General features: G+C 40.7%; 1 protein-coding gene across 16 annotated transcripts in view; it reads right to left on the bottom strand.

The window, feature by feature from the left end:
• The window catches only part of IKZF1 (IKAROS family zinc finger 1), a 70,780-nt gene that overhangs the window by 39,866 nt on the left and 18,815 nt on the right, over window positions 1-12,099 (bottom strand). For all 16 annotated transcript variants that reach the window (XM_082043840.1, XM_082043841.1, XM_082043832.1 and 13 more), the window contains one exon: window positions 11,399-11,518. In XM_082043840.1, the coding sequence (XP_081899966.1) occupies window positions 11,399-11,518 (120 nt within the window). The remainder of the gene's footprint in view (window positions 1-11,398; window positions 11,519-12,099) is intronic.

The following is a 12,099-nucleotide window of genomic DNA, read 5'->3' on the forward strand; positions in this document are numbered from 1 at the left end:
TTACAGTGGTTCTTTTAATTGCACTATTGTATTCGTTAACTCAGCTACTGAAACATCTCTAAGAAAGTTATCGAGTTAGGCATCCATCAGCTTTTAGTGGAAAGCTGTATCTCAAATGAGAGATACAAGATATTTTATCTGCATTTTCCGTTAGATTATTTCAATATGTCAGCCACCTATCCCTCTGCCACGAGGAACAACAGATGTCCCCTAAAAAATTTCACTGTGCAATCCTAAATTTGGTATAGGACTGTAAAAGCATCCTCTAGAAAAAAACCATTTCATCAGTGTACCTCTCACTCTACATTACAGACCTTGCCTGAATAACACTGTAAGAAATAAAGTGAATAAACCATCTGAAAGCAGGAACGAATAGCACTTATGAACTGCAGAGGAGGATCCCAAGGGCCCATGTACACCTTCACTGCTGAGCCAGCAGCAGCGGGCAGGAGAGCCTCTCCAAGGCATCTCTTTGAGCAAGGAACACCAGTGGGAAAGATCAGGAGGGGGTGCACATCTCTCCTTTCCCCAGTTCCCCTTTTCTTCATGAACTCCCTGGTGGCCCTTTTAGCACCATGACCCTGACTGCCTTCACAGATACCTCAGCCTAGCAGATCTACACAGACTGCAAAAGCCACAACGGGTACCACTGGGTCTTCCTCAACTGCTCCCCACTTCCCAAATGGAATTTCCACTTAGGTTTCTTATAAGGATACAGACAAATTAGCAGGAACTAACCTTTTCCTCTTTTAGGTTTGAAAATAAATATTTTTATGACGTGTTTAGCAGAGAATATGTTTGATAGGTCTTTTCTTTCCCGCTTAAGAAGAATGAAAAGTTCAGCTTTCAAGATAAATCTTCTTGTACATACATGTTCTATTTTTTAGTTTTTTTACACAGATATGCACACAGAGGAATTTAACTTTGCAGGCATATAATTGTATATCTGCTGACAGACATATCTTTGTATGTACATGCACGCATGTGTATTTACACATGTAAAAGAGAGCAAATGGAATAAATGGCTCCTGTTGGCTGGAAAATACATTGCCATTTCAGACTTCAAGGGGAGTATTAAAGAGAAGAAATGACTTACAAAAAGTTTCAGACATGAGAAATATTTTTGCATTGTCTCCCTAACAACAAGAGCTAAATCATGAATTGTATAAATCAGTCTTTTTCATGGTACACAGAAAAGAGCTTATTACCAATGGTTACACCTTGTAGGAATGTACAGACTCATTAATGTGTAATTACAGAAGAAACAATATCAGACCTCTGTACTCTGTTTTGCAAGGAGCAAAAAAATATCACTTAGCATCACAATAAGCCCATGGTAGAATACTAATTTTACTAGGATTTACTAGCAATATGGTGGTAAGATTAAACAAATGTGTTGCTACAACAGTGGTAATGCCTCATTACCATTATTCCTTCCTCGTTTTTTTACATGTGTTGGACTCCAAAGCCACTGAAGTGTTTTGCTAGAACAATTATCATTTCTCATTTTTATTTCTCCCTGCCATTATGTGGACAAATGGGCAGGAAGCTCTACCCCTCCCCAGAAAAGCCAAGTTCCCATTTGACTTCTAGATAAGTTGTTGCAGCTCCACACCTGCAGCAGACGAAGTCCCAGCTGCCACACTTGCCATTAGGGCTTCTCCACACTTCCCTAACACCCACCTCCCCTGCAATGCCCAGCAAACCATGGGAGGTGCCAATCACAAAATAATTTGGATTTGGGGAGGAAAAAGCGTGAACCTCTACTCGGAAAGGGAGGTGCCATGTCAATGCTGAAGGGATGTTTTCACATCTTCGTTCATGGCTTCAGCCTGGGGAAACCAGGTGGGTTGCTCTGCTCGGGAGAGACAGAGACATTCACAGCCTGAATTGTGAATACAGCCATCTGGGAGTCGGGGTAGGCATGGATCAATTTGACGTAGATGTTTCCTTTCCTTTGCAAATCTGGGCACAAAAACCGAGCAGCGGGTCTCAGTCCACCCCACAATAAGGCATACCTATTTTTCACAGTGAATTCTGTATGTGCCTGTGTTGTTTTCCTCTGAAAATAAATTCTCATATGGAAAGGCTGGAAAGATGTGTTTGAAATCCGGATGCATTGCGAGGGGTGCAGAAATGGCAGTGTTCCCCAGCTGGCAGTCACCATTTCAAAGCTAACGTAACCATCCTGCTTCAACACCAACCACTGCCACCACTTCCGAGCGTTGCAACATATATTCACAGCAGAAAAAAAGCAGGCTAAATAACTCAATTCATATAATATGCTGAGGTGCACAGCACTGTGAATGACAAGGGACTGATCTCCCTCCAAAAAAACCCTGAGCCATCATTAAAAATCAGAACACAAAGCTCTTAGCTTAGACAAAAAAACCAAAACACGAAAACCACCAAGGATTTGGGAAGTTCAAATCCATACTGGGGATGTTGACTGATCACAGCTTCTTACAAATACAGGACGCTTTTAAGTGATGAAATAGGGAGAATGAATATTTCCTCTTCTATTAATTGCAACACAAGCTGAAAGCATCGCCAGCTTTAGTTAAAACCCACCTTACCAGTGCATTAAACATTTCTGTTACGTTACTTAATCATCAAGGAGAGCAAAATCATGTGCAGATTCTTTCTGTTACATGAAGGAAGGGTCAGGGAGCAGGCCAGTTCTTATGTCGTTCCATAAAATAAACTAGAAGTTACTGAAAACCCTGGTAAGACCCACTTCCTCAGAAGTAACATTTCCAGGGTAAAAAAAAAACCTGGCTTATGTGAAAGTTCTCCTTACTCTTAGGTCTCTTCTCTTTTTTTTTTTTTTTTTTTTCCCTCTCTTTAAACTCTGATATGTGGCTTGGAAGAGTGGAAGTCAGTTCATTCTGTCACATTTCTCCACTTTTGCTACATTTATTACACTTCTCAAATGAGATAATTCTGGATTGTCTTTGGGGGAGAAGTGAGCAAAACAGAAGGTGAAAATCAAAAAGCAAAACACGTACCTTAACTATTATTTTGAATCAGCCCTGCTTTGGTTGGAAATTGAAGCAATTCTGTGTTCTCTATGAATTTATTAGTTCAATGCAAAACTTCAATTGGATTCTTAATCTCATTTTTAGGTATGGATTTTGGCATGTTAGGATTGATATCTTATTTACATCAAAGGAGCAGGAGTTACTTCCAAAAATTCCATTTAGTGCCTGTGGTGTTACTGTGGCTAATGGCTGAATGATACATTAGATGCCTTCTTGGGATCTCTTCTTATGCCTATAACTTAGACAACTAAAGGCCTCTGGGAAACATGTCCTTAAACTGCAGTGGATACAAGAACTAGGCACTATTATGAACTTAAAAATGTGCAAAGAAACAACAAAAGAGAAGCACATACCAAATGGGTTACTTTACTAGGAATTACGTTCCCTGCACATGCAACTTTACAACAAGGAATTCACTTACTGGGGAGGGAGAGAGCAGCAGAAGGTGTCTCACATTGCAGGCTGCAGGTCTAACCTGCTCTTGGGCTGCCGCTCTGCTGGCTCCCAGTTCAGGGAGGCAACTAGATGAGGCAGGACAGACTTTCCAACAAGCTGTCTCTGGAGGCCAAAATCCTGAGGTGCTGGCTGCTCCACCATAACAAGTTAGCAGCTTGTTATGGTCACACTTCTTCACCATAAATAACATGCTGAGACTCAGCCTGCACTGGCCACTCGAGCATACCTACCTACTGCACATGCAGCAAAGATTTTCCAGAGCAACTGTCTTTTGAGGCTTCATGAAACCTCACATAGTGGGCTCAATGAGAAAAGTTCAGGGACAAATCTCTGTCCTGCTGCAATGAGTGGTATTTGGTTCTGGCTTTGGGACCACAGCTCCAAAAAGGAGCTCCCTCCATCCCCCACTCTTTACCATAAATAACTTGTCCTACAGTGGGGAAACCTGTGGTGGCACAGCTATGCTGCAAACACTTCCCTGCAAATCTCCAGTGTGGGGATGCAGCCACAGTGGCACTGTGTTTGCAAATTCTGCTGTGGGACAGAACCTGGGGAGCTCGCACCTGAGGGAAGAGCATCACTGCAGGTCTTCTTCATCCAGAAACTGTCCCCTCCCAGGGAGCCACCATAGCGGGAGCTGAAATTGCAGAAATGTGAGGGGCTGAACAAAATCAAAACTGCAGCTTGTTCTGAAATGGTGCCTCTGTAGAGGCAGATGGTCCCTATGCCGTGCCTCAGTCCAGTGGCCAAGATTTTCACTGAGGGTGCACTCCTGAAGAGCACTGGGGTTGAACGAGAAATTGCTCAAGGGAAAAAGCAAACCTGCAAGAAAGAGCAAGCAATAAATAATACAGAATAGAGAGATGGCTGGTGTTGGGAGGTCCATCCAACCTTCCGATGCAGAGCCATTCCCTTAAAATAACCTGAGGTTTAGCAAGCTGCAGTTACAGAGGTTCTCCCCAGCTTAAAATATGCTCTCCTTCTAGCCAGAGCCCTCTGTTTCTGAGTTGTGCTGCAGCCACGGCTGAGATCCTGCTAGATAATTTTAACTCCCCAGCTAGAATGGGGCTTATCTCTGAGGCACATCTCCTCTGCTCAGATAAAGACAACTTCCTCTAACTGCAGATTAGATCAGCAGGCTCAGTATCTGTACCTAAAAGCCACACAGCTAAACACACTGTGCCTCTCCAGTTCAGACAACATTGACTGCTTTCTCAGTGCTGAAGAAACAGAACTTGCACAGCTCCCAGGCTTTCCCTGGCTTTAGCACTGATATTCCCCTCTGAAAACAAAGCCGTACCAAGCAGATGTTCATGAAATTGGCCACAGGTCCACAGGCTATACAGCTTTGGAGAAATAAGGGGAAAAAAAGCATAGCTTCACTACCCACTGCACTGTTGTGTTGCCACATAGTGGCAACAGAAACCATACTTCTGCCAAACAGGCCAGGAGTGGAAAAACTCCTCACAAAACTAAACAGAAATCACTGGAAAAGTGCAACTCTCTTTTAGGATCAATTCTGTTCTCGAGAATTTGATTTTATCACACGCTTCAGTTCTATCGGAGGGTCAAATTTTTACATGCCTGCTTAGATGGTAGCTCTGCCCTGGCTTTTCACGGCTGAGTTAACTGCGCTAACGTAGCGCAGCCTGCAGTGGTGCTGTGGCAGCTCCCCTTTCCAGGCTGGTTCATCCTCCCTTCGGGAAACTACTTGCCCGTTTGTTTCAAAAATATTCACCCTCCATTGCTTGTACCAAGCATTTTTAAGTTTGACAAAGAAATTTTCCTTCAGTAAGAAGGATGCTTTCCACTGGCCTTGTGAAAATTCGTGCACATTTTTCTAAGTCCTAAGTCAGTACAGTGGGTAAAGCTTGTCACTTACAGTGTGCCTAATTCCTCAGCTTCACAACGGCCCCATGTACCTGGGTCTTCTGCACCTCACTCTAGTACACTGTTTAACACTATGCACATGCAAAACATAGTATTGAAGGCTGGTATATAACAGATATCTCATACGGTATGTATAAGGGTATTAACAAAATTTGTCACATTCCTTCTCCCAAAAAGCACCCCCATCCTCCTCTATACAGATTCCAAGAAGAGTCTTGCACACAAAATGAAAATAATCCTGACAAAAATATCTCCTGCATTCCCCTTAAAAACAGGTATGTCATACTGGCAGGGTTTCAGAGCACACAATATCCATCCATACTGGGGAGTGGTTCTTTGGGTCTAGAAATACAGGCTTTGAACCAAACAAGAGGGGAGATTCCCAACTTCCCTATTTTTAAAAGTTCCTAAAATATTTTAGTTACAAGTTTTTCAATTCCTTCAGAAGCCTCTTCAGTTGGACTTTCAAGCCCTGTTTCATTGTGGAGGGTTAAATACAATTCTTAAAGCTCCCCAAATCATCTTGAAACAAATTTTCTCTCTGCTCTCAGAGCCAGTAGGGCTACGTCGGGTGACACAGCAATTATCAGCAATTATTTACAAAGGCTCGTCATCTTCTAGACACTTTCATGACTGTGAGCAACAGAGATGTCTATCTGAAGCCTGAGCAAGTAAAACACATTACACAGCCTGCCCCCCAAGGTTACTTTAGCTCTCTGAACGATTACCTATTCACATGTGCACACATGCCACGTGTTCGTTTTGTTACTCATACACAACACACTGCCTCCGTGGCTACTGAACTCCTACAGAAGGAGTGCACAGAGGTGTTATGCTCTGGCAGTCTTTTCCCCAGCCCCTTTCCCTACCCTACAAAAGCACCAGGGCAGCTGGACCTGTCTCAAGCAACAGGATTGATTTTGCAATCTGGGGTGGGGCACTTCCCCTTTCTAGCTTTTCTCCCTTCTCCCCTTTGCCTGAAGCCTTTCCACACTTCTAACTCTGCCTCCACCCAGCTACGTGTGAGTTGCAGCAGACTGGTGTAATGGCAAGCTGCTGTGGTTGGCCTGGTGGCCCCTCAGCAACGCCTGTGTCCGTGTTCTCAAATCGTTGAGTTCCTTTTAAGGAGACAAAGCGCCGAAACAGCTCACAGTGAGGACACTTGCATTGCACCAGTAACTATCTAGTCGTGCTGGTTACCACCTCTGAATGCTCACAGCTCAGAGGGAAGGCACCAGGCTGCAAAGGCAATGCCAGGTTCCCAGTGATGCAGGCACCAAGGCTTCTGCTTCAGGAACAGGGTTGTGGGAGAAAGATAACATCACTCATGTAACATTTCCCAGTACAGGAGAAAAATGTCAAAAAGCTCTTTCCTATTAACGGCCCTTGCCATACTAGTGTCCTTTATTTTAGACAAATAGAGTTTCTAACTTCATATAAACCTCACCTGTCTTCTATTGATGTCTAGGATCACCTTGATCTGTTATTTTGGGCATCTTCTGTCAGTTGTTCAACAGTTTCAACCAAATTTTGTGAGGTGAGTTGTTACCACCTCTTCTTCTAAGAAATAACAATATCTGTATGCATTACGTATTACAGCTTATCTGTGACTATGGTGGTGATCACTTTCAGTGAGAAACCCTTGACTTCTGTGTTGGAAGTCTAAATGGTCATCTTCAGCATCAGACAGCTACCCATGCAGAAATGGTGAACCCACAGCCTCTTTCTGAGGCCAGTAACACTGTGAGATGGCGTTGGCTTTTTTGGGTTTTTTTGTTTTTAACCTATTGATGGCCAGCTACAGTAAGGGCAGTTACAGATAAAGGAAGGTACTACTCGTCTTTCTAAGCAAATGCTACCACTGGAGCAAATGTTTTTTTCTGCATGAAGTAGGGTCCAATCTACAGCTCACTGAATCATTAGCTTCTGACACATGGCTTGAATTAGGATACTGTCCCAGGGCAGAAACAGACCTAAATTGCAATCGTCTACCACATACAGGATGTTCAATACTGGTTACTCACAAAAGGTGCGTGCAACATTTAACCTGAACCTTGAACTGTGACAGTAAGAATCAGCAGAAGATATTTCAAATCAGCTCCTATGTTATAGGTTAGCATGGGAAATAGGGCTGCCTGTCCAAAACAGGATGCAAAACACTAATTCTTAATAGAATGTAATTTCAGTGGCACGTGTATTTCTAAATAACTTAAATAAAAATTTCCAAAGGCTGTTTAAGAGAGATGGCAAAACAGAGTCTAGTGCCTTAAAGAGTTGTGAGAACCTAGCTCTCTACTTGTCTGAAAACATTCCCTGTGTTTTCTAGGAAAACTAAACATAGAACAGGTGGATGAGAAGAGTAAAAAAAATAAATAATAAAAAAGTTATAGGTGCTAGATCAGCCTGAGAAGGAAATTTGGGGTGGAGGAAAGGACAAGGAAGAAAAAATAGTGGACAAAGCAGCAGAAATGAAGTTCGGAGGAGGAAGCTGCTCAACACATAATGGCATTCCGGGAATTACAACATTTAAAACACCACAAGCTCATCAAGGAAATGAAGAGACATAGCAGTGACCAGAACATGTATTTTAATATGTTTCTGTCTTGCTGTGCTGCTTGGTGTTATTATTAGAAACTGTGGATTACTTTACTTCCACAAATGAGCTTTTCACACCTGCTTATCATTTTTGCATCGGTCAGAAACAACTAATGTCTTGGATACCTCTGCCTGTGGACACAAGTCAAAACATACATTTCATAAACCTCCCTTCTGAAATTTCCACCCTCTCTAGTGATTTTAAGTGAGACACTCAAAAGCTGAAAGCACCAAATAAAATCTGGCAAGTGAACTGAGTACTTTAACTTCTGAAGTCTGCTACACCTTCACTCTCAGAGCAGGAGAGATGATTCAAATGATTCACTCTATCAGGTCTATAGCACCATGTTCAAGTCTCAGTCTAGGGTTGGAAGAAGCAAGAAAGAAGATATTTGAAAACATGCAGAGGAGCTAGAGCCTATCTTTCTTTTCTAAAAATAGCTTATTTCCCCTAATCTTTGACCTTTAAAATGCTAAATTGATGAAAAATGTAATTAAACTTTTGACTCCAGGGTTAAAGGTTTCATGAAGTTTTACTTCAAATCTGAGTAAGCAGGCGGTCATTTGAACATTTCTGTCTCACAGGCTGATTAAATTAACAGCAGATTTCTCACCTAATTTTAGTAAGATGACATAAATACTTACATTTTTCTTTGAACAAACCCGCAATTTCCATTGTTACCTCTATAATACTACGTGTACAAGAAAGTCCTCCAGAACCTAGTGGTCCTCTTCCATAAAGGTCTGACTTGAATTACCCTTCCTCAGTGCATGCTATATGGACAACTGATCTCTCAGGGCATTACAGATTAAGTGGAATGCACTGTAAATCATATGTTGAAATACAGCAAAGTGCACAGGGGATCCCCTTTGGAAGAAGGAAGCAGATGGGACATTAGGAAAGTCATACAGAGAAAAAATGTTGCCTGGCTGTATCGGTTCATGTGTATTACCTGTCTGTTATCACAGGCCACAGTCTATCTCCCAGCTATGAGATATGTATAGTATCAGTGGACCTTTACAATAGTCTCCCACTTGTCCATCATTCTTCAAGCTACTCTCTAAGATCATCCTTTTCTACTTAAGTTTGGTGATAAAGAGAGATGAGAAACAGATCTTAGGGCTTAGGGGTGACAGCATTGCACTGAACACCAAGGCTGTCTACACTGCTGTGCCAGCTCCTCCATCAAAAGAGGGTCCCCTTCATCTCTAATACATCTATGGGATCATATAGGCCAAACACCGCTCCCAAGTAACTAGTTTATCCCTAACAGATTTTCTTTTGATGATGATCCAGAATGTGCATAGCAATCATATGGCTTCTGATATGTTTGGTGCATGTGTTCAGAGCCTCTTTTTAAAAAAGAAGAGTTATTTTTTTCAGTATACTGTTTTAAAGAAGTTATTTTAGGGCTAGGAAAAGGAGCAGTAGTAGAGGTGAGAGAGTATGCAGCTTTACAGAAAAGACAAACATTGGAAGCTCTGGAGTTGATACCTACAGCTAAGATCATCCATAAAACAAGTACCGTGAATTGTCTTTGTTTCTGTTAACTATGATAAATGCCTCACTACAAGACATGACCCTTCAGAATGAAAGAGCTAGGGATAGAAAAGGGGCTGTAGAAAAAAATGTTAAAGTCAGAACATGGAAAATCTAATTTATTACTGAGTGCACAAAGTGAAACTACTGAGAACAACAGATGGAGCTTAACATATTTAGGACAAAGATAACATTTTCTCCTCCTTTTATTACAGTAACTTCTAATATGTGTTAATATTGATATATCATTGAACTGTTGGCAGAATCATTACATCATCAGCAAATATAAATTCCATTTTTGCTGTTTCTGTATGATATTTGCAAGGTGCAGTAAATTCAATGCAATCAAAAATCCTGTTTGTTTGAATTTGAACAAGGGAATTTTTAAAAAACATTATTATTTTTTAAATCGAGGTTTAAATATTTTGGAAGGTTTAGTTACTGTGGGAGAAAGAGGGCTTAACTCATTTCACTGAGTTGACAGAGAAGCAGTAAAGACTTTGTCCAAAGAGCTTTGGACTGAGAAACAAACGTAGGGGATCAGATTATTAAAAAGCATTTTAAAAAATTAATTTGTGCATAAGGTATGTCAATATGCATGTAGGAACTGAACTTTATGCTCACATTTTTGGTAAGAGGTGATCAAGTGGTAAATAAAGTGAAGATGCATGAGATGCAGCACTGCCAACTAGCTAGTGCTGGAGTTGGGAGCGGGGCCTATTCCTATTGCTGACACCATCCTGCTGTGTTACCTTGACTTAGTTATTTTTCCTTCTGTGCCTTCCTTTCCACCCACCATCCTCTATTGGACTTCCTTAGACAATAAATATTTTAAGGTACTTGCAATCTTTCTGTAAATAGTCTTCCACCCTGACCCTTGTTCTTGCAATAAGAATGTGAGCAATACTTTTGTTTGTGGATAAACAAACATATTTAAATAGTCACACTTCTCCTGAAATATTTTTATCATACAGCGAATTGATCACAACATTCTGGGAGTCATTGTGGCATTTTCTGTTTGTGTGTGGTTTGTTTTGTATGGTGGTGTGGGTTTTTTGTTTGTTTTTTGTTTGTTTGTTTTGTTTTTTATACCCTACTAGTAAATAAGCATCATGCTCAGGTAATATGATCTAGTATTTTTTAGTGGGATGCATGTGACCTGATGCATGCAGTAGTCAGCTGCATTGTCAGTCCTTGATGTGGAGTCTGGGATCCTTAAGAAGAATTAGCATTTTGCACAATCATTGCTGGACAACAATTTAAACTAATCCAAGAGATTTTACCAATTGTGAACTTTTCCCTAAAAGAACAAAATTCAGGTGTTTTCTAAAGTTCTCCCAGTTAAAAAAAAAAGGGTAAATGAAGATTAGATATTGGAATCTGAAACATATTAATACTATGCGTGTTCTAATACAGCATTTTTGGAGAAATCTGAATAGAAGACAACATCCAAGATAGCATTCAAATTAATAACAATAATAATAATCAAAATACTTGAGAGCTTACTGAACTTTTATCAAATATGAGTTCAGATAATTTTGACCTGGAACCACATATTAAATTTGATTATCTAAGCAGAATGAAAAATCATCTTTCCTGGGGAGAATTTTGTGCAATTGGTTATGCTTTCGAAAAAAAGATAAATAGTAGGATCTTTATAATTTCTCTGTGGATTTAAAGGTTTGCTGTCCTTCAAAATGCCTTTCCCAAGGAGAAGGTTGCACAAAACCCAGTAAGCACTGAGTAATCCTGTGCTGAACAAGATGAAAAGGCACAGTACCTGCTTGTTTACCAGCTTGCTATATAGTACTTTAGCATTATTGGCATATCATATTATGTACTAATATTTCTTATCAGAGTGTACTGGTCATCTTACCCAAGACTCTCTCATTCTTAGCACTCTGTTGTCCTCCAGTACTAGTTGAAAGGTCCTCTGGTACAGGCATAGGTTCATCTGCATCGTCAGGGACATCACTAATTGGAGAACTTTCTTTTCCTAGTAGTGAAGAAAGTAGCATCAGTGAGTCATCAGAGTAGCCTCATTTTCAAATAATACCATAAGAGGAACCACAAACCAAATAAAACTTAAAAAACCTAAGCACTGCTAAAAGCATGACATTCTTAGGAGCAAAACGTGCTCAGTGCAGAAAGCACTTCTTTGGAATACAGGGGAATTATATTTGTGAGAAGAATGCAAGGGCCAATGTCTCTTCCAAATTTACTGAAGTCCGGATGCACAGTTATCAGCCTCAACCTTTTGGATATTTGTAACATACATGGATATTTTTCAGCTGCTATACTCAGAAGGTCAAGTTTAGCCAACATAGATTACAAAGACAGATTACAGAGGTTATCAAATGGTCATCTTCTGTAAAATCTCTTCTTTCTTCCACCGATACTCCTTGACAGCAGATCTGGATTTGCTTCAATGACATAGTGAAGTCTAACCCACAAGTATTGTGGAGCTCTAACAGAACCCAAAATAAGATCTTATTTCCAATGAAAACTTCAAACTACATCTTCAGGAAGCTTCAGTAATACCCACAGATCAAGCTTTGGCTGGTCCTTGTGCCTACA

This window comes from Streptopelia decaocto (genome assembly GCF_964273445.1).
Source record: "Streptopelia decaocto genome assembly, chromosome: 2".
NCBI classification, from domain to species: Eukaryota; Metazoa; Chordata; class Aves; order Columbiformes; family Columbidae; genus Streptopelia; species Streptopelia decaocto.